This window comes from Pelodiscus sinensis, chromosome 8, assembly GCF_049634645.1.
Source record: "Pelodiscus sinensis isolate JC-2024 chromosome 8, ASM4963464v1, whole genome shotgun sequence".
NCBI classification, from domain to species: domain Eukaryota; kingdom Metazoa; phylum Chordata; order Testudines; family Trionychidae; genus Pelodiscus; species Pelodiscus sinensis.
The window spans coordinates 73165475-73184270 of NC_134718.1; the positions used below are offsets into that span (position 1 = coordinate 73165475).

General features: G+C 45.6%; 1 protein-coding gene across 3 annotated transcripts in view; it reads left to right on the forward strand.

The window, feature by feature from the left end:
- SLF2 (SMC5/6 complex localization factor 2) overlaps nucleotides 1-6703 on the forward strand; it is a 51854-nt gene extending 45151 nt beyond the window's left edge. For all 3 annotated transcript variants that reach the window (XM_075935587.1, XM_075935589.1, XM_075935586.1), the window contains one exon: nucleotides 1333-6703. In XM_075935587.1, coding sequence (XP_075791702.1) covers nucleotides 1333-1368 — 36 coding nt within the window. In that variant the 3' untranslated portion in view covers nucleotides 1369-6703. The remainder of the gene's footprint in view (nucleotides 1-1332) is intronic.
- Nucleotides 6704-18796: the final 12093 nt, after the last annotated feature.

Genomic DNA, 18796 nt, shown 5'->3' on the forward strand with positions numbered 1-18796 from the left:
ACGACCAGACTAACAAGGCTACATCTCTATTATTTTAGTACAGAAGGTGGGGTGAGGAGGAAGGAGGGAGGGAACAGCTATTCGAGTCAATGAATGGCTAATCAGGGTGATAAGTGGGAAGCTATCCTTGTAATGGTTAAGGTAATTAGCATCTTTAAGGCCCTTTCGTAAAGCGTAAACTTAAGCATGAAAGAAAGTTCAGAAGTTTCCCTCTGTAATCTGGTGTTAAAAGTCTCTTTGAAGTAAGATGCATGGAGTAAGGTCGTTAATACTATGTCTAGGTAGGCTGATATGAAAAGCAATTGGTTTTTCCTTGTGAAGATGTCTGGGCATTAATTCTTTGGCGAAATGTCTGAGAAGAAGGACGCTGTTGGCACATGATGGCATAAATTATATTTCTGAATGAACAGGAATAGGTGTTCTTGATCATATAACTGACATAGTTAGGTCCAGTGAAGGTGTCACAAGGGTAAATATGTGGACAAAGTTCGCAATGGGGTTTGTTGCAAAGGAAAGTTCCAGGGTTGGTATTAATGTGGTATGTCCTGTGGTTGTTGGTAAGAATCTTCCTGAGGTTAGATTCTACTACTAAGTAAACTATGGTATACTGTGATTGCACTTTATAAATGGCATGCCTTCAGGATATGTAAGTGATTTCCTGGGGGATGTACAAATATCCATGTTGGATATCCAAGATTTAGGGATATTTATAGCAATCTTTTTAGGTTTTGTATCTCAGAAGGATACCATGGAGTTGAGTATCTAATTACTATTTAAATACTAACCAGGGATATAAAAAAAGAAATCTTAAAAAGAAATTTCATTTAGCTTATCCCAGTAATTTGAGACCAGCTTCTTGTACTGAGTTTTAAGCCCATTATAAACACTTGCATCTATTTGAAATAATTCTTGAATAATTAAACATTGGCATCTTTAGCTATTGATAGCTCTTGCCATCTTGCTATAAAGTTGACACAGTTTGTAACCGTGGTAAAATGAATGGGATCCTTACGTGTGAGAGAATACCATAAAAGGAAAGGAACCAGAGGGTGATACACTGCTGTAAAAGCTTCCTACAACTCAGTTTGTGAAAATTGCTGCTGATGCAATTCTCAAATTGTTGATTAAATTAGGTATATGTTTGGTTGTTGCCTAGGAAACTTGCTTTTCCATAGTAGGTTTATTGTTTTTTGAAGATTATATGGATTTACCGGTGTAGTTGCTATACAGTAGCTCAAGCTAAACTACTTGTCTACTCACTTTATTACTTCCTCAAAAATAATTTTGTGTGTTTCTGATTTTTTTTTCCTGTTCTTTTTTTCTTCTTTTAAGGGGAAGCTGCATGACTTCTGGGAGCCAGACTTGTGAAACATAAGCCAGGTCTGAGGGGAAAAAAACAAAGAAATAAATTAAACAAGAACCTCTTTTGCAACCAAGGAAGACTTCCCAAGAGAATTGAAACACTAGCCTGGCCAAAGAAAAGACAAAATCAACCACTTGAATCAAAACTTCAGCTTGGTGAAGGCAACTAGAAAAAACAATTGATTTTTTTTAAATTCCTTTGATAGATGAGAGACACAATAGCATTCCTGAAAAATTTTGTATATGTATGTGTAAGATTAAAAAGCTCCACTATGTTTCTGGATTGGCCACTAGTGTTAGATCCTGTTGATGGCTGAGAAACCATTTTCTCATTTCCCTTCCCTAGCTAATCACTACACTGTAAAATTATGTGAATACTCATAATTCTCCGGTTCCGTTGCCCAGATGCGTCCATGGGTATTGCTGTTGCACAGCTATGTAGATGAACAGTTCTGTAAACTGAGAATTGCATGTGTGTGAAGTAGGGCATGGTGGCCCCCCAGTATAACGGATGGGGGCTGCAGTGTAAATAGTTGTCCAGGCAGATTGATGGTTGAACTTTACTTTGCTACATGGCTGTGCCACACCAGTAAACAAAGGAGAATTTAAGAGGTCATTAGTGATGTATTAGGGTTCTAGTGTAAACTTAATTTTCCTCCTTTGTGCTTTAGCAAGTCTGTTTAGTTTATATATAGTGACAGTATGCAGAAAATTAAGCTGTATGTAAAGCAATATTACAAGGAGAAATCTTGCTTGCCATCACAGTATCCAAAACACAAATTTCACCTGTTTATGTGCGTAGTCTGACTTCAGCACCTTTCTGTGAGTGACCAAAATATCAACTTTAAAATATCAGTTTGAAATATCGGCTGAGATTTGGAAAAATGAGAACTTGTTTGACTTTGCCAACATCCAAGTGGCTGTGAAAGTTGTGTCAAACTTGTCCGAAATAATGTGCACTAAATTTTGCCCTGAGAGGTGTGCTCAGAATCCCCGTTGACATCATTGAGCTGTGTGTAATATTGTACGGACAAAATACCTCTTTGTTTTGTGAGCAAATGTTGGTATTACTACTTATATTGTGCTTAGCATTCCTCTTCATCTACGCAATATATGTGCTTAGTTGTATAGGTGAAGTATTAGGTAGAAACCTCAACAAAGAATCTTTCGCTAATTAACACTTGTTATGTTTCCAAGGCCCTGCAGTTCAGACTACAGGAGCATAGACTGCAGTCTGCATATGCTGTACCTGCCCCATTTGGATGCTGCCAAGGCAAATTAAAAGGTGTACCTAATTCATACGAATGTAGTCCTTTTAAAAACAGAACTATGTATTAATGCCAAGTAAATACCTTTTAGTTCATGCACGCAGGGTCTGTGTGGGTAAGTTATAGCATAGCATGCCACACCCCTTTCTTTGGTTTTCAAGTATTAATCACACTAACAGTTGATTGGCATTCTAAAATTCATATTACAAACTCTTTCCCAGACAAAATAGGCAAAAAAGACTCAAGTTTAAGAGAAGCTCCCACATGCGTGGATATATTCTGTAGAAGAAACTAATGGAGAATTGTGTAGTAACCTATGATGAAGATAAAAGTATCCTTGCCTGATTTTATTTGCTTTTGACACTCGCTGTATAATTGCTTTTAAGTGATTGTTTCTCGTCCTCCATTTCAAGTGTTAGTGTGTGAATTTATTAATAAAGCTGAAAGCCACTGTTCCTTGGTGCCTTTCACAAAGTGAAACCGATCTGCATATGTTAGAATAAGAGTCGTGCTGATGGCATTAGTAAAAACAAACTAAAAAATTTAACGTCACCAGAATTTGGCGAAATCTACCTCAAGGGTATTTGTTTGTTTGGTGTTAGAACTATTTAAGACTGAACAATACAGTGGTAATATAGGGTAGGGGGCTGTTCTTTTGACACTTTGTCCTGTATAAATACTTCCCTTAGTGTCAGATTGTTGTTCTGTGAATGTTGTTGTACATAATTTTATTAATGTTTATATTCCCACATTGTGTAAAGTTTAAAATATGAAATATATTGTTTTTTACTTACTGTAATTAATGTGTATATATTTTCTTACAATGTAAAGGTGAGGCTACCCGTCTTGTACATTTTTGAGGAATGGTAGATGGGGATTTTGGATGACCAGTCTCTTTTGTATTCCAGTTCAAAACCCACTTAAACTGCCAATTTTTTTTTTTCAAATTAAATAGCCACTTTGATATTTGCTTTTTTATTTAATAGTTCCAATGGAAAATAAAGCTAGAATTGTTTTTAATTAAATATCTCGGCACATAAAACAGGCAGTTGTGCATATATCAATTTAACTTTGTGAAAAATAGTTGCACGTCAAACTTCTGTCTTACTGCAATGCCTTACCCAAGTAACAGCACATGTACTACTGCACTTTTTTTCATTAATTCCTTTTGTCTTTTTTTGTAAAACCTGACATCTTTCCTTTCACTTCTGATGCGTACACAGTCTCTTGCAGCTCTTCTGCATTTGATGGAACAAGTTTCCCAGCCAATGAGGGTTGGACAACAATTCTGTGGGAACCATCAGTGATGGCTTTGCTTCTGTGTTGAGCAAAGGATTCCTTCCATCCCCTGTTAACTCTCCGGAGCTGAATACTACCTCCAGTACTTCTGGCTGTTGCTAGCCTTGTGTTTTGCTACAGTCACCCCCCTCTTCCCCATAATTCTCAGGCTCATCTGGGGAAAGGCTAATTGCACAATTCATGTCACACAGCTTCTGCTGTCTTCAAATGAGCACTTTGCACTGAGGCTTATCTTTCAAAATTATGCTAGCTGCACCGAGAGCCACTTTATCTCATTCTGTGAGTAATTAGGTACACTTTTTGCTACAATACCATAGACAGGATATTAAAGGATAACTGCACAATATACATTCATGCTTCTACATAACAAATGCAGTTTACTGTCAGTGTCCTTGATTTACCAAACTAGAGCAATACAACTTAATGTTTTTAAATTAAGAAAAGCTGATAGCACAGTGGTAACACATTTGTACTTGCTGTCTCATCCCTACTACTTTCCTTTGGTCTCAGGTATGCGAGATGGGCTTTTCAGCAGTGCCTAAATGGTTTGCGTTCACATCCCATTGGAAAGTCAAAAGTCAGTAAGGACTTGCTTATAAACCTCATAACTGGTGACCGTTGTGAGAACTTTTTGAAGCCTATTGAAAGGAATTGCAGCTGGATCGTTGGACTTAGTAGATGGGAGGTGAATAGAACAGCAGGAACCCATGACGTGCGCCTAACTTGTTGGTTGCGTATCTGACAAGATCAGTACAATAGATGGGTTGTGGAAGTAAAAATGTTTTTAACAGAATGCTTTTATATTAATGAGTAGTGCAATTTTAGCCATTCATGTTCTATACGCTTGTAGTGTGGAACTAATGTATCTAGATCGTTATGTTCTGTGTAGGTTCTAATTCCGTGCTGGTCACTGTGGTATCTGAATGCTTTCAGTCCTGCACTAAGCAATGTGACTACAACTGCAAGCTGTGGTTTGGTGTCTCCCTCATCTTGCAAGGACAGAGCTCTGTATGCAGTGGAATGCTTTTGTTAGTTAGGGGCTTTGAAGTGTGCATGCTGCTCCGTCAGAAGGCAGCTCCAGTTGGGTCTTGGCTGTAAGTAGGAAGGTGGTGGTGAAGTTCAGGATGGTCCTTAGTTGTGTGAGAGTTGATTCCAGTCTTAGACTAGCCCTGCTGCACAGAGGACCTTTTTCCTTCTGGCAGAAAATTCTGTTGTACTAGAGGAATAGAGCTCTTTGCCACAGTCGGTTAGCCCTCTCAAATAATCAACTGGGCACACTGGTCCCAGGCTACTGAACACCTTGAAGAGGACGGAGACCTTGACTGTGGCATAGTGTTCTACGGGAAGTCAGTGTGGAGAACGGAGGCTGGTCTTGATGAGATTGCACTAGCCCATGATGCTGAGGTGTGATGCGGCAGTGCTCTGTATTTGCTGGGGTTTCCTAAGAACTCAGGGCTTCATGCCCTGGGGAATTGCATTGCTGCAGTGCAGAGAGAAGGTGACAGTAGCACATATAACCGAGGGCCCTGTCGCTGTCTGCCGAGATGCGCAACTCCTAGACAATAAATTTATATGGTTCCTTGTGTCTGCCAAGTAGTTAAAAATAGAAATAACAACAGTCTCCCATCTTTGCCAGGCTAGAAGCGAGCTTGGTTAGTTTAAGTCATTTCTCCTCTTCTTGAGAAGGATTTCGGCAGTGGGAGGTCTGTGTGCAGGATCTAAATGCAAAACTCTTCCTCTGATTTCAAGGAGCCAATTTCTAGCGTTACTCCTATTTCTCCCTGATGTGAGTGTCACGGTCTAAGCCTCGCTCCTGAGACTCTTCTGCCTCCAGCACTCATGAGTCTTTTGTTTGCAACTTGATCTTTCAGTGAGATGTAGCAATTGTGGGAGATTCTGGGAATAGCGGCCTCTCAGGAAGCCAGGGCTAATCCCCTGCAGGATTTCAAGGACTGCTTGACCAGAAATCCCTTTATGGGGAACAAGTGTAGAGAGCGGAGCATAGGGGTGATTATTCAGTGAGCTGTGTTGCTGAGCAGATGGGTACCTGTGTGTTGCATCACATAGGAGGGTTCTTAGCCAACATTTTCAATCAAGCCTGGAGGTTATTGTGACCAGATGTGTGCCCAATGTAATGGGATATAAATCATCTGGTTGAGGATAAATACAAGGAGGCATGTTCTGCCACCATGGCTGTTGGAGCCCCCAGGAGTTCTTGAGATAGTGGAAAAATCTAAAGTCAGGTGCCCCTGAAAAGGGATGTCCTAGCCTGAAGCTTTATGGACGGATCTGGGATAGAGGACTTTTATTAATTTCTTGGTTTAGCTTGCTTTGAAAGGAAAGACGCTTGTGCTCTTGGATTGATGGCGGGCATTCCGGCTACTCATCTGTATTCACACCGGGTATAGGGTGGCAAAACAGAGCTAGGTAGCAGATGTTTTGAGTAGTTAGGCATTTTGGGGGCGGGTAGGGGAAACAGGTTAGCAAGCACCGATTTTTGTCACCTCCCCCGGTATTATTTAAACTGCAGGTTTAATAAAAGCCATATTGCTTGTGTTACAGCTGTGAGCTTTTCACAGAGGGCACGGTTCACAATGGTCTTTCTGCAGCTATCTTGGTCTGTGCGCTGCAAGAACAATGTAATCCATATGCTTTGTCCTACGCAAGCAGTGGGGAAGAAAATGTCACGGCTTTATTTTACATGACTTTATACGATATTTTGTTTTGTACCTTTCTTTGAATGTTCAGTTTGGTTTATTAAACTTGTTTCAATATTTTGGGCTTTGGTGTTAAGTTTTCTATAATCGTTGTGTACTATGATGTTTCATTCCAATTGACTTTCATACCCCAGGCGTGTTCTCCTTCTGGTTTTCTCTACCAAATGGCCTCCCTGCTTGCTGAGAACTGCTTGGATCTGATTCACATCAGATTATTTAGCAAGAGCAGGAAAGGCAGGTCCTCTTGAGAGTCTTCATTTGAGTCAAAACTACTTGTAGGTTAGAAATGGCCATCGTGATCGTCTGACCTCAACGGTGCAGGCCATGGAACCTTGCCATCCTCTCCTGTAGTAGACCCCTAACCTCTGGCTGAGTTGCTGTTGCCCTCCAGTGGACTTACAGGCTTCAGGTTATAGAAAATCTACCGTTTGCACTAGTTAAACCTGAATCCTAGAACCATAGAGCTGAAAGAGACCTTAGAAGGTCATCAAGTCCAGCCCCCTGCTCTAGGCAGGACCAATCCCAACTAGATCAACCCAGCCAGGGCTTTGTCAATCCGAGACTTAAACACCTCTAGGGATGGAGACTCCACTACTTCCCTAGGGAACCCATCCCAGGGCTTCACCACTCTCCTGGTGAAATAATTTTTCCTAATATCCAACCTGGACCTCTTCCGCCACAATTTGAGACCATTGCTCCTTGTTCTGCCATTTGTCACTACTGAGAACAGCCTCTCTCCAGCCTCTTTGGAACCTCCCTTCAGGAAGTTGAAGGCTGCTCTCAAATCCCCCCTCACTCTTCACTTCTGCAGACGAAACAGACCCAACTCCCTCAGCCTCTCCTCATAGGTCCTACAAGTGACCTGGGCCCTTTTCTGCAGAGGAAGGCCAAGGAAAAAAATCCTCCAGGTTCTCTGCTAATCGGATCTGGGCAAAAATTCCTTCCTGACCCCAAATATTGTGATTTGTTAGATCCTGAGCATGTGGACAAGACTCACCAACCAGCACCTGGGAAAGAATTCTCTGGAGCAACTCAGTCCCTCCCATCGCTAGCCATTGGAGAGAGTGGCTGCTTCCCTCTTCAGAAGAAGACGACGTACTTGCCCCATCCTGCATCCCTTCCCCTTTATTGGCTGTGGTGACTTCACTAGTCGTCCAGTCACTATGTGTGCGTGCTGAAGCAAAGTAGAGACTGAGCAGTTCTGCTTTGCTACCTTCTGTTACCAGCTCCCCTTCTTCATAGAGCACCGGACCCACGCTGTCCGTGATCTTTCCTTTTGGTCTGGCACATTAGAAGAACACCGTCCTGTTGTCTCTAACATTTCTTGCCGGCAGTAGCTCGTTCTACACACACATGAACCCCCTGAACAATGTTTTCGGAAACTACCTACAATGGTTCCAAGATCTTTCTGGAGTGGTACCTGCAAAATTAAATGAGTATGTATAGTTGGCGTTTTTAACCTTTGCATAACTTTGCACTTACCAATGTTGAATTTCGTTTGCCGTTTTCTTGCCCAGTCACCCAGTTCAGTGAGATGCCGGTGTAATTCTTTGCTGTCACCTGCGGACTTAACTATCCTGGGTAGTTTTATATTGTCTGCAAATTTTGCCACTTCAACATTCTCCCCTTTTTCCACATCATTTACAAATATGCTGAACAGCTTTGGTCCCAATACAGCCCCCTGAGGGACACGCTTTACCTCTCGCCTGTCTGAAAACTGACCATTCAGTCCTACTCTGTTTCCTGTCTCAACCAGTTCTTGGTCCGTGAGCAGATCTTCCCTTTTATCCCAGGACAGCTTAGGTACTGAAGTTAGACTTTCCAGCCTGTAAGTGCCTAATTTAAAAATCAGCATTATATTTGTTACACTCCAGTCATCTTGTACAGATGCTGATTTAAGTGAAAGGTTACATACCCCAGTTAGAAGCTACAATTTCATATCCGAGTCCTTTCAGAACTCCGACAAATATCACCTGCTCCTGGAGACTTTTTACCATTTAACATCAATTTGTTCCAAAACCCCATCTATTGACCTCCTCCATTTGGGGCTGTTCTTCAGATTTGTTGCCTAAGCCCTCTTCCCCCATATCCTCTTCTTTGAAGACCGAAACACAGAATTAATTTAGCTTCTCAGCAATGGCCTTGTCTTCCTTTTTAGCACCTCGAGCATCTAGTGGATTACTTGGCAGGCTTCCTACTTCTGCTGTACTTTTTGGGGGTTGCTGTGATTGAGAGCTGCGATTGAGAGCTGCTGCATGTGCACCTGTTTCCAAATCGGCTCATCATTGAATGTGACTAATCCACGATGGTGCCATCAGTTGTCATGTTAAAGAACAGCCTAGTAAGTGACTCTTTAACCACAAGCAGATTGCTGGTTGTTCTTAACTGCAGTGACTTAAGTGCCTGCTTAACATGGAGATAAAACACAACAATCTGCAGTCTAGGGATTTCAAAGTTTCTTCCCCTTTTTCATAAATATAACCTTTGGGAGGGACGTTCAAATTCTAGCAAGTCTAAAGTCTCTTTATTGCTGGATCATGTGGTTGTGGGGCACATATTCCCAAACAGGCCCTCTCAGGCAGATCACCATCGAAACGGGGCTAGCGAAGGGCATGTCTACACTTAAAACACTGCACCGGTGCAGCTGTAGCACTTGCATGAAGACGCTAAAGCGACTCTTGGCATATTTAGTTCACCTCCCCGGGGGTGGATGTAACTACGTCATGCAAGGGTGTGGATTTTTCACATCCCTGAGCAATGTAGTTCTGCCAACGTAGCTCTGTCGAAGAGACCAGACTTAAGTCTAGGGCTCATTCAGTCATTGGCCTCTGCTGAAAGTAGGTCTAGACTACAGGGATTTTTCCAAAAAAGTGGCCTTTTTTGGAAAAAACTTTACCTGCGTCTAGACTGCTGCCATGTTCTTTCGAAAGTAAATAGAAAGAATGCAGCAGTTTTTTTCGACCACCGAAAACCTCGTTTTACGAGGAAGAATGCTTTTTTTCAAAAGAGTGTCTAGACTGCCTGGCTACGTCTAGACTGGCATGAATTTCCCGAAATGCTTTTAACGGAAAAGCTTTCCGTTAAAAGCATTTTCGGAAAAGAGCGTCTAGATTGGCCACGGCTGCTTTTCCGCAAAATCTAGACGCGCTTTTGCGCAAAAAAAGCCCCGATCGCCATTTTCGCGATAGGGGCTTTTTTGCGCAAAACAAATCTCAGCTGTCTACACTGGCCCTTTTTGCGCAAAAGCTTTGTGCAAAAGGGACTTTTGCCCAAACGGGAACAGCATAGTATTTCCGCAAAAAGCACTGATTTCTTACAGTAGGAAGTCAGTGCTTTTGCGGAAATTCAAGCAGCCAGTGTAGACAGCTGACAAGTTATTCCGGAAAAGCGGCTGATTTTCCGGAAAAACTGGCCAGTCTAGACACAGCCTCTGGGTGCTCTCTTTTGAACAAGCGGCTTGCTTTTTTAAAAGTACTGGTTGTAGTCTAGACACTCTTTCGAAAGAGGCTTTTTCGAAAACATCTTTTGAAAAAGGCGTATAATTTAGACGTAGCCCCAGGGAGGGGCCCGACTGGAGTCAGTGGTGGGGGTGTGAGCGCACACCCAGTAGGAACACAGGAGGGGAAGGCTGATCACCCCGTTGCCAAAGCGAGCTGGAAGGATCCATAGACGTTACCGCTCTGGAATGAACCTGCCTGTGGGGCCGAGCAATGAAGGGGCTTTCCCAAAGTCACCCAGCATGGCAGTGGCAGAGCAGGAAGTACACCACTGGACTACCCAGGATCCAAACCCTGCTTTCCTTCCTCTAGACTGGCATACCTTCCGCAGCCAGGCATATTGTAGGTCATCTTTCTTCGGGCTCTCCTGCCACGCTGCCACAATTAGGCTGCGTCTAGACTGGCAAGTTTTTCCGCTAAAGCAGCTGCTTTTGCGTAAAACCTTGCCAGCTGTCTACACTGGCCGCTTGAATTTGCGCAAGAGCACTGACGATATAATGTATGATTGTCCATGTTCTTGTGCAAATAGAATGACTCTCTCGTTCGGGGGAAAAAGCCCTCTTGTGCAAATGCTTTTGTGCAAGAGGGCCAGTGTAGACAGCTGAGAACCGTTTTGCGCAAAAAAGCCCTGGTGGCGAAAATGGAGATCGGGGCTTTCTTGCGCAAAACTGCGTCTAGATTGACACGGACGCTTTTCCACAAAAAGTGCTTTTGCGCAAAAGCGTCCGAGCCAATCTAGACGCTCTTTTCCGCAAATGCTTTTAACGGAAAAACTTTTCCGTTAAAAGCATTTGCGGAAAATCATGCCAGTCTAGCTGTAGCCTTAGAGTGGGGACCAATTTCCAACATTGAGAATTTTTTTTAATTGATTTATTTTGGAACTGTTGAAAAATCCTTCACCCCATGACGATAATTTTAAAATGACCCTAAAATCCGAAAGGAAGGATTCTCGCTCCACATAGGTTATTTACTCCTCCCCATAACACAAGAATGAGGGGAGGGGGGAGTCACCAAATGAAATTAATAAGAAGCAGGTTTTAAACAAACAAAAGGAAGTTTTTCTTCACTCAGCACATAGGCCACCTGTGGAACTCCTTGCCAGAGGGTGTGGTGAAGTCCAAGACCATACCAGGGTTAAAAAAGAACTGGATAAATTCATGGAGGGTAGGTCCATCAATGGCTATTGGCCAGGATGAGTAGGAATGGTGTCCCTAACCTCTGTCTGTCAGAGGCTAGGAATGGGGAACGGGCAAGATCACTTGATGATTCCCTGTTTTGTTCACTCTCTCTGAGGGCACCTGGCCTATGTCTACACTACCTCTTGAGTCAATGCAAATGAAGCGCTCATTAGCAACTTCTCATGCTTCATTTCTCTAATCTCTTCTGATGCTTTTTGCGCTAGAGGTTTTTGCGTAAAAACTAACAGTGTAGACGGATCCGTTTTGCGCCAAAAAACCCTTTTGCACAAGATTCCTATGCCTCAATAAAGGCGGTATGTAGATCTTGCGCAACCTCCTCTCTTTTGCGCAAAACGGACCCGTCTGCACTGCTTGTTTTTGTGCAAAAAGCCTTGGGCAGAGATTATGCAAATGAAGCGTGAGAAGTTGCTAATGAGCGCTTCATTAACACACTCTGCTGGCAAAAGAGGCAGTGTAGTTGTAGCCCTGGTGTTGGCCACTGTCGGCAGACAGAACACTGGGCTAACTGGGCATCAGGTCGGACCCAGTATGGCCGTTCTTATGAATGAGATTTAGACCATCTGCCTTTCCTATTTTTAATTGCACCAGGAGCAGCAGCATTTGCAAACCACTAAGCCTGTATGTTACACGTTTCCTTTACAAGAAAAAATTGCTAATGCCATTAAATACAGTTTAAACCAGCCTTCTTGCAGTCAGAATTTGCCCTGTCATTTTTAATTTCCTCTGCATTTGTTGGCCTATACCCCCTTACTCTCCTAGCAATCCGTCCATGATAAGATTTTCCTTATCCCATATGGGAACAGAAGCTCCCTGGTTTAAAAATAAAAAAGGGACTACATGTAATTTTGCTACATCTTTCAGGGAAAGAGATTGTGTAACACAGTCAAAGGAAGATCCAGGAAACCCAATGTTTCTTGGAGGGTAGCTTTTTTTTTTTCTCTATATGAGAACCTCGGGAGTAAATAGTTGGAATATTTTTCAGCTGTTACATGAATTGAGCTTTGCTTCCAATAATCTCAAAGCAGGTATTATCGGAACAGATGAAATTAGTGAGCAATTTTCATCGCCAGCTTTTTGGAACTTTAGACGGAGGAGGTGCAAATCTATTGCTGACGAAGCTGCGACATCGGTAGCTCTAGAAATGGACGTGCTCTCTCAGCAGAAGTACTGCAATGTGGGTGACGATTCCACGTATTGCCCAGACTGCGGGGTACTCGGACCTCAGCGCTTCAGGAGCCAAATTAGCAATCAGCATCGCCCCAAAGAGCCACAGGCCGGTGAATTCACTGCTACGTTTATTAGATATTTTATTCTCGCTGCAAAATGACCGAGTAAGTATTATTTTCTCAGCCACACTTGGTTAATAACCTAGTAAAAACGACCTGCTTGGGGAATAATGTAGGCTGGTTAATAATTAAATCCCGCGGTGTTTTAGCATCATGCGCTACAAAGAGCCACCGAAGACTGTGAAGAGCCGATTGCAGCCATCTATCAAGGTGGTCTCTGAGGGAGACCCTGGCGCCAGGGGTGGTCCGAGGCCGGCTGCGGCAGCCAGCGCCCCAGTGGAAGGCGCGATCAGCGCCCCTGCCTGCATGGCCGTCAATGGCCGTGACGTCATCATTGGGCGCCCCGTTGAAGACAGAGCCCTAGGCAACGGCCGAGTCGGCCTATGCTCACAGGCCGCCCCTGCCTGGCGCATGTCTGTTTTGAGTGTGCCAGGTTACATCCCCTCTTTTGGCTCCTCCTGGTGAGGCTGTGGTAGCCCTTTTCCCCTCACCTGTTGATTTTCGCATACCCCATCCGGGGCCCTGCAAAGTCGCAGGACCTCCTCGTCAGCCTCCCCCTGGCTCTGGCCAAGGCAGCCATTTGTAACTCCAAGGAGCAGAGGTGGGCTGGGGGAGAGGCCTGCAACGGTGGGGCCTGTTTCCATTCCTGCATCCGCTCGTGCAGCTGGGCAGAGTGCCCCAGGGCAGCATCCCCTGGCTCCTTCAGTGCTTGATGTCCCCGTCCAGTTCCCTTGGTTTAGCCCTTTGGCCTTCACACTTGCCCCTGTTTGTATTTGTTCTCCGTAATTCTTTGGTTTCCGGTATTCAACGGATCCTCCCCATAGGCTGCCCACGGCTAAAGGACCCTCCTCCCCCCCCCCTTCCCAGAGATGGGCTTTGCGGCTCCATTCAGCCTTTGACCTCTCTTCAGAGTCAAGGTGCCCCTCAGCATGGGGGGGTTGTGATGTAAACAGCTCTCCACTAGGAACTGGACTGACTTGTAGATGGGAACGCTTCCCCACCCACCGACCTGGGCTTTGTTTATCTTCTGCCATTAACCCACTGGAACGATTGTTTGGGTGCCAATGATGTTTTGAAAAGATTTCAACATTTTTGGGGTGGTTTCCAGGTAGCAGCTTCTAGTACCCAGTATAAAATATTTTGGGGGTACATATATGCTACGTTGCATGCTATTCTATGCACGTTTTCTAGCATATCTACACCTCGGAAGTTTCTCTGCTGGTTTTAGCACAGCCCTGCCTAACTATTATCCTAGTCAGTTTCTAAATTAGTTTTTCTTCACTCAGCACACTGCCAACCTGTGGAACTCCTTGCCAGAGGATGCAGTGAAGGCTAGAACTTTAACAGGGTTCAAAAAAGAGCTGGATAGATTCATGGAGGTTAGGTCTATCAATGGCTCTTAGCCAGGATGGGTAGGAATGGTGTCCCTGGCCTCTATTTCTCTGGAAGTGGGTGACGGGGGAGGAATCATGTGAGGATTACCTCCCTATGGGGCATCTGGCATTGGCAGAAAGGATACGGGGCTAGATGGATCGTTGGTCTGACCCACTCTGGCCATTCCTATGTTCTTAGTGTACATCCATGTGTGTTTTAAAAACGAATCAGATTTTTGAAAGCTGTTAGACAATTGACAACCTATCTCTGTCCTTCGATTTCCCTCCGGGACTGCACAGGGTCCATGCCAGTGCATCAAATGCCAGCAGGGGTGGTGAAAACACCGAGGCCTTGTGGAGCCGTAGGCTCCGTTTCCACGACCTCTGACTCAGGTCTTTGGCTTTCTGGATCAGAAAAGTGGGATGCTTTGCAGCTTTCTGTCACGCTCCTTTGGGTGAGACCTAAAATTCAAGGTCATCTCTGCTCTTTCCTGGCCCTTTCCATAGGCACTTTGTTCCAGGTCAGGATTTACCCTGCCCCTCCTATGGTACGGCACATTGCGTGCTCGTTGATTGCTGCCTGGCCTGTCATGATTATGAGGGTTAGCCAGCAGCCTGGGGATTAAGGAGTTAACTACACCTAGCCAGGTGGAGTGACCAGTAGGAATGTAGGTGGGACTTTCAAACTGGGACAAAGGAATTTGGGTTTTTTCCTTTCTCCTTTTGTCTCTCGGAGTGAGTCCTCTGCAGCTACAGGGAGGGACAAGCATGTCTCTCTCTCTCTCCAAGGAACAATTCTTCACTTTCTGTAAGTAGGGTAAGGTTTAGGTAGTTTCGTTAGGCTTTATTGTTTTAAGGGTTGGGTATGGGACCTGATATCTGGCTTTGCTTAGGAGATGTTTGGCTTTTCTTTTTAACTAAGTGCTAGCCCATAGTGTAATTCCTCCATGGCTACATGTAGACTGCCATGATTTTCCGGAAATGCTTTTAACTTGTGTGTCCTGATTTTTATAATAGGGGTGAGATTTCCCAAATGATCTTTCCCCTTATCTCGTTATTAATATTTGGGTGGTGGCAGCGGAAGTTTTATTCCAAAATCTATGGCTTTAAGATTTTGGGGGAAGTTTTATACCAAAGCCTGGTAGATAAGGCTTTGGGGTACACCTGCTGGCCCCCACGTCTGCATTTATCATTCCAGAGCGGGGAAGGAGCCATGACACAGCTCTCTGCACGAACACAGAGGCCTTTCAATAGGATGAGATGCTCATTGTTTGTAAAGTGCACTGGGGTGAGGGGTGAACTATTAATACAGGCTGGATCTCCCTGGTCTGGCACTTCGGGACCTGACCGGGTCCAAATGAAGGAATTTTCCGTATCAGAGAAGGTCCCCTGCTCCCAGCCTCCTAGCGCGCTGCCCCTTCCCTGCGCCTGGCTCCACTCTGGCCCCACCACAACTGGGCTCCGGCACCACAAGACTTGGGATCCAGCCCCACTTGGTCTCTGCAGGGATGGGGATGGGGCTCGCTGGCCACTGCTGGGCTCCTGGTGGGCTCTCACACACACCACCAGGGGCTCTCTAGTCTGGCAAAATCCTCCTGGACCACAGATGTTGCTGGACCAGAGTTCTGGCTGCAGGAGGTTCCGCCTTTCCCAAGAAACTGCCCCGCCCTGAGGCTCGTTCCACAGCCATCCCCTTCTTCCGTCTTGCAACCAGAAGAAGGTTTCTTTTGTGCACCTTAGTAATAGCAAACTGCTCATTGTTCATAAGGCCAAAGGAGGGAAGGAGTTACCCCAGTCATGCACCTCTCTGCCCCTCCCCTTCCACGCACCTCCCAACCCTGGAAGACAGATGAGGACTGTACCGTTTCCTACATAGCAAATGTCTATTAACACCACAAAGCGTCGGTTCGGGGCTTTGTTCATTCATACCTCTCAGAAAAACCCGTCTTTTATCCCTAGGGCAGCAAGGGAAGCTGGAGAACGGGGGGGGAGGGGGGTGACTCCAGGGGGTTGTGGGGCAGAAGCAAAGGGGGGAATAGTCCTAGATCCCTCTTGGACCTATGCCCAATCCATTCGGCTCAAGCTGTAACGGCCTTTCTTTGCGGCATCCGGCTCTTTCTGGAGAGAGAGGTGGGCGGCAGCAGCAGGGGCTAAGGATGTGGGAACTGGCAGGAGACTTCTGAGAACCTGCCTTGTCCTTTTAAAAGGGAGGTCACGGTTCGGCCCCGTTGACCTCAACAGTGCCCCCTTTGAAATCTTTCGGCAAAGAGCAGCAATCGCCAAAGATGGTCTTGTCCATTTTGCTGCGTTATCAGAGGCCTCTTTGGGTTAGGGGCATAGTTAGCTCCCTTCTCTTTTACAGTGAGAAAAACTCGGCTCTACGCTGCATCTCGAGAGGGTTGCACTCAACGGGCAAACCCTGTCCAATATCTTTAGCTGGAAACCAGGGAATTTGGCTCCCAATGCGACCTTACAGAGGATAGTTTAAAAAAAAAATCAAACTGGTCATGTCACGAGTCCTTATTTTTGCACCGCCAAGGGGTAAAGAAAACGTAGGGGTTTGTTTTGTGCTTAAAAAGTGTTTTCTCTCTGCTTGTTTCCAGCCATTGTAGATTATAACGTAGATCAGCATTTCACACTTAGCCAGAATTAGAAATGTCAAGAATAGTGTCGTCGTTTATGCTGAATCGTTTGATCCCATGGAACGTCGGTATGACGGACACCCGCCCCCCTCCATGCTTTATTAAATGAATGTAGGGGCAGAAATATAACTCAAAGGTGCTTTGGACAAATTATCTCGTGTAACCTGTCCCACTTCATGTCATACGCCGCTGGATCTGTTTATCTGATTTTGGGGGAGGGGGTCATTCTTGTGTGTGAAAGCAGACATCTGGCGTAGGGAATGTTTTAGGGTTTTTTAAGTGCGTAAATGGAAAGCCATCCAGGTGGTTCCGCTGCTGGGAGGCCTCGAGGATGGGGCAATCCTATGCAAATAGCCTTAAGTCCGTAAGCAGTGACGGTCCGGATGACTTTCCATGCAAAACGGGAATCTTTATAAACAATAGGAAAGTAGGAGTGTTTTGTCTGGCTGGCTGGACACACCCAGGGGAAAGAACCACATACCCCAGGGTGAGGAACAGCCTTGGTCTGGAAGACTTTGTTGGAAAAGAAACAGTGTTAGGGTGAGCGTGTAATGAGTTCGTGCGCTGAGGTTGCCGTGTTCGCACTAGCTCAGCGTTTTCTGTTATTTTGAATTAGGATTCGACTTTGCTAACTTTTCCAACAGGCAGAGCAAAGTCGAATCCTAACTCAAAACAACAGAAAACGCTGAGCTAATGCGAACTGGGAAACCTCAGCGCACGAGCTCATTACACACTCACCCTAACACTGTTTCTCACTTGTTACCACTGACATCCTCTGCTTGTACTTACTAAAATCACTTCTAGTTTCTGTCACGCTCAGTGTAAATAGTTGTTACGGGGGGGCCACCCGTGTGCACGTTCCCCCTTTCATAGCTCACCTAAATCATTCCGTGGCGGTTCTGATCCCACGGGGGGAGTGGTGTCCTGGGAAGGTGGGCCGTAAACTGCGCCCACCTCGGACCTGAAGGGGTTCAGTGTTTGCTTCTCGGGGTGGGGGGAGTGATCTTGTGGTCGGGACTGGACGACAGAATGACGGGTGGTGCTGGGGCGGGAGGGATAAGGAGCGCCCTGATGGTAAGGCAGTGGGGTGGGCTCCCATGTGGCCTAGGGGGGAGAGGTGCTGGCTTCGGGAGGACTGGGTCATGGGATCAAGTCCTGCGCCCCTGGGATGGGATAGGACAGGACAGCCAAAAGCTGGGCAGTCCCAGGGTAGGAGGGCTCAGGGCCATCCTGACCCTAAGGTGGTGGAAAGTGGCTGCGGGAGACTAGGCCCGGCAGGACCAGGCAGTGAGAAGCTCCAGACAGCAGGAAGGTGAGTGGCGTTGCCTTTGCCAGCACTCTGGAGGCACCCCCAAGTGGTCTCCTGTAACCTGCACCCCATCACAGCCGCCCTTGGCTAACCAGGCAGGGGCTTGCAGGGAAGCCTCTCCCAACAGCCCCACGCTTCAGAAAAGGAAGTTGCTTTTAGAAAATACTTGTGCACAGCCAGCTCTGGTGTCCCTCCCGTCCCCTGGAGCAGCGAACCAGAGGGAAGAAGGGGGAGTTGTAATGAGACATGAGAATGCTGAGTTGCTAAAGGAATTTTGTTTCCAGTATGACGCTGCAGGGCCAGAGTTTGGTAGCTGCTTTGGCACCTGGCAGCGATCTGAGTAAGGCTGTGGGTGAACTCGAGCAGTTCCTAATTCCTGCTAATCCCTTTCAGCTGTGGGTCTCAGCATGCTTTGTGTACCGGTAATCCCCATGGGAGAAAACAAGTCTCCCGCTCCCTGTTTCACAAGGCAGAGAGTGGCTTAAGAACATGGTCACACAGCAAAGAGATGCCAGTGTTGTGTTCTGTTCCCCATCCCGCAACACACCCACACACTTGTTACAGAAAGGCACCTGCATCCATGTTCCCTCTCATTTTGGCCATCCGTGTGCAGAATAAATTTTGTTCTATGCACCAAGGCTTGTGTGGATGTGCACCACCATTAGAAACACAAGCTGCCCGCTTATGGTGCTCTGCTAATCAGCTAGGCTGCTCTGGAATCTCTCCTGGGCAGCTGTCTAAGCGCTCAGCTTACAGGGAACACTGCCCTGAAGCCTACTTACAAAGCTTTTTCTGCAAGTAAAGTTCAGCATCTGCTTCCCTACTTCCCCCTAGCTCTGGGGTT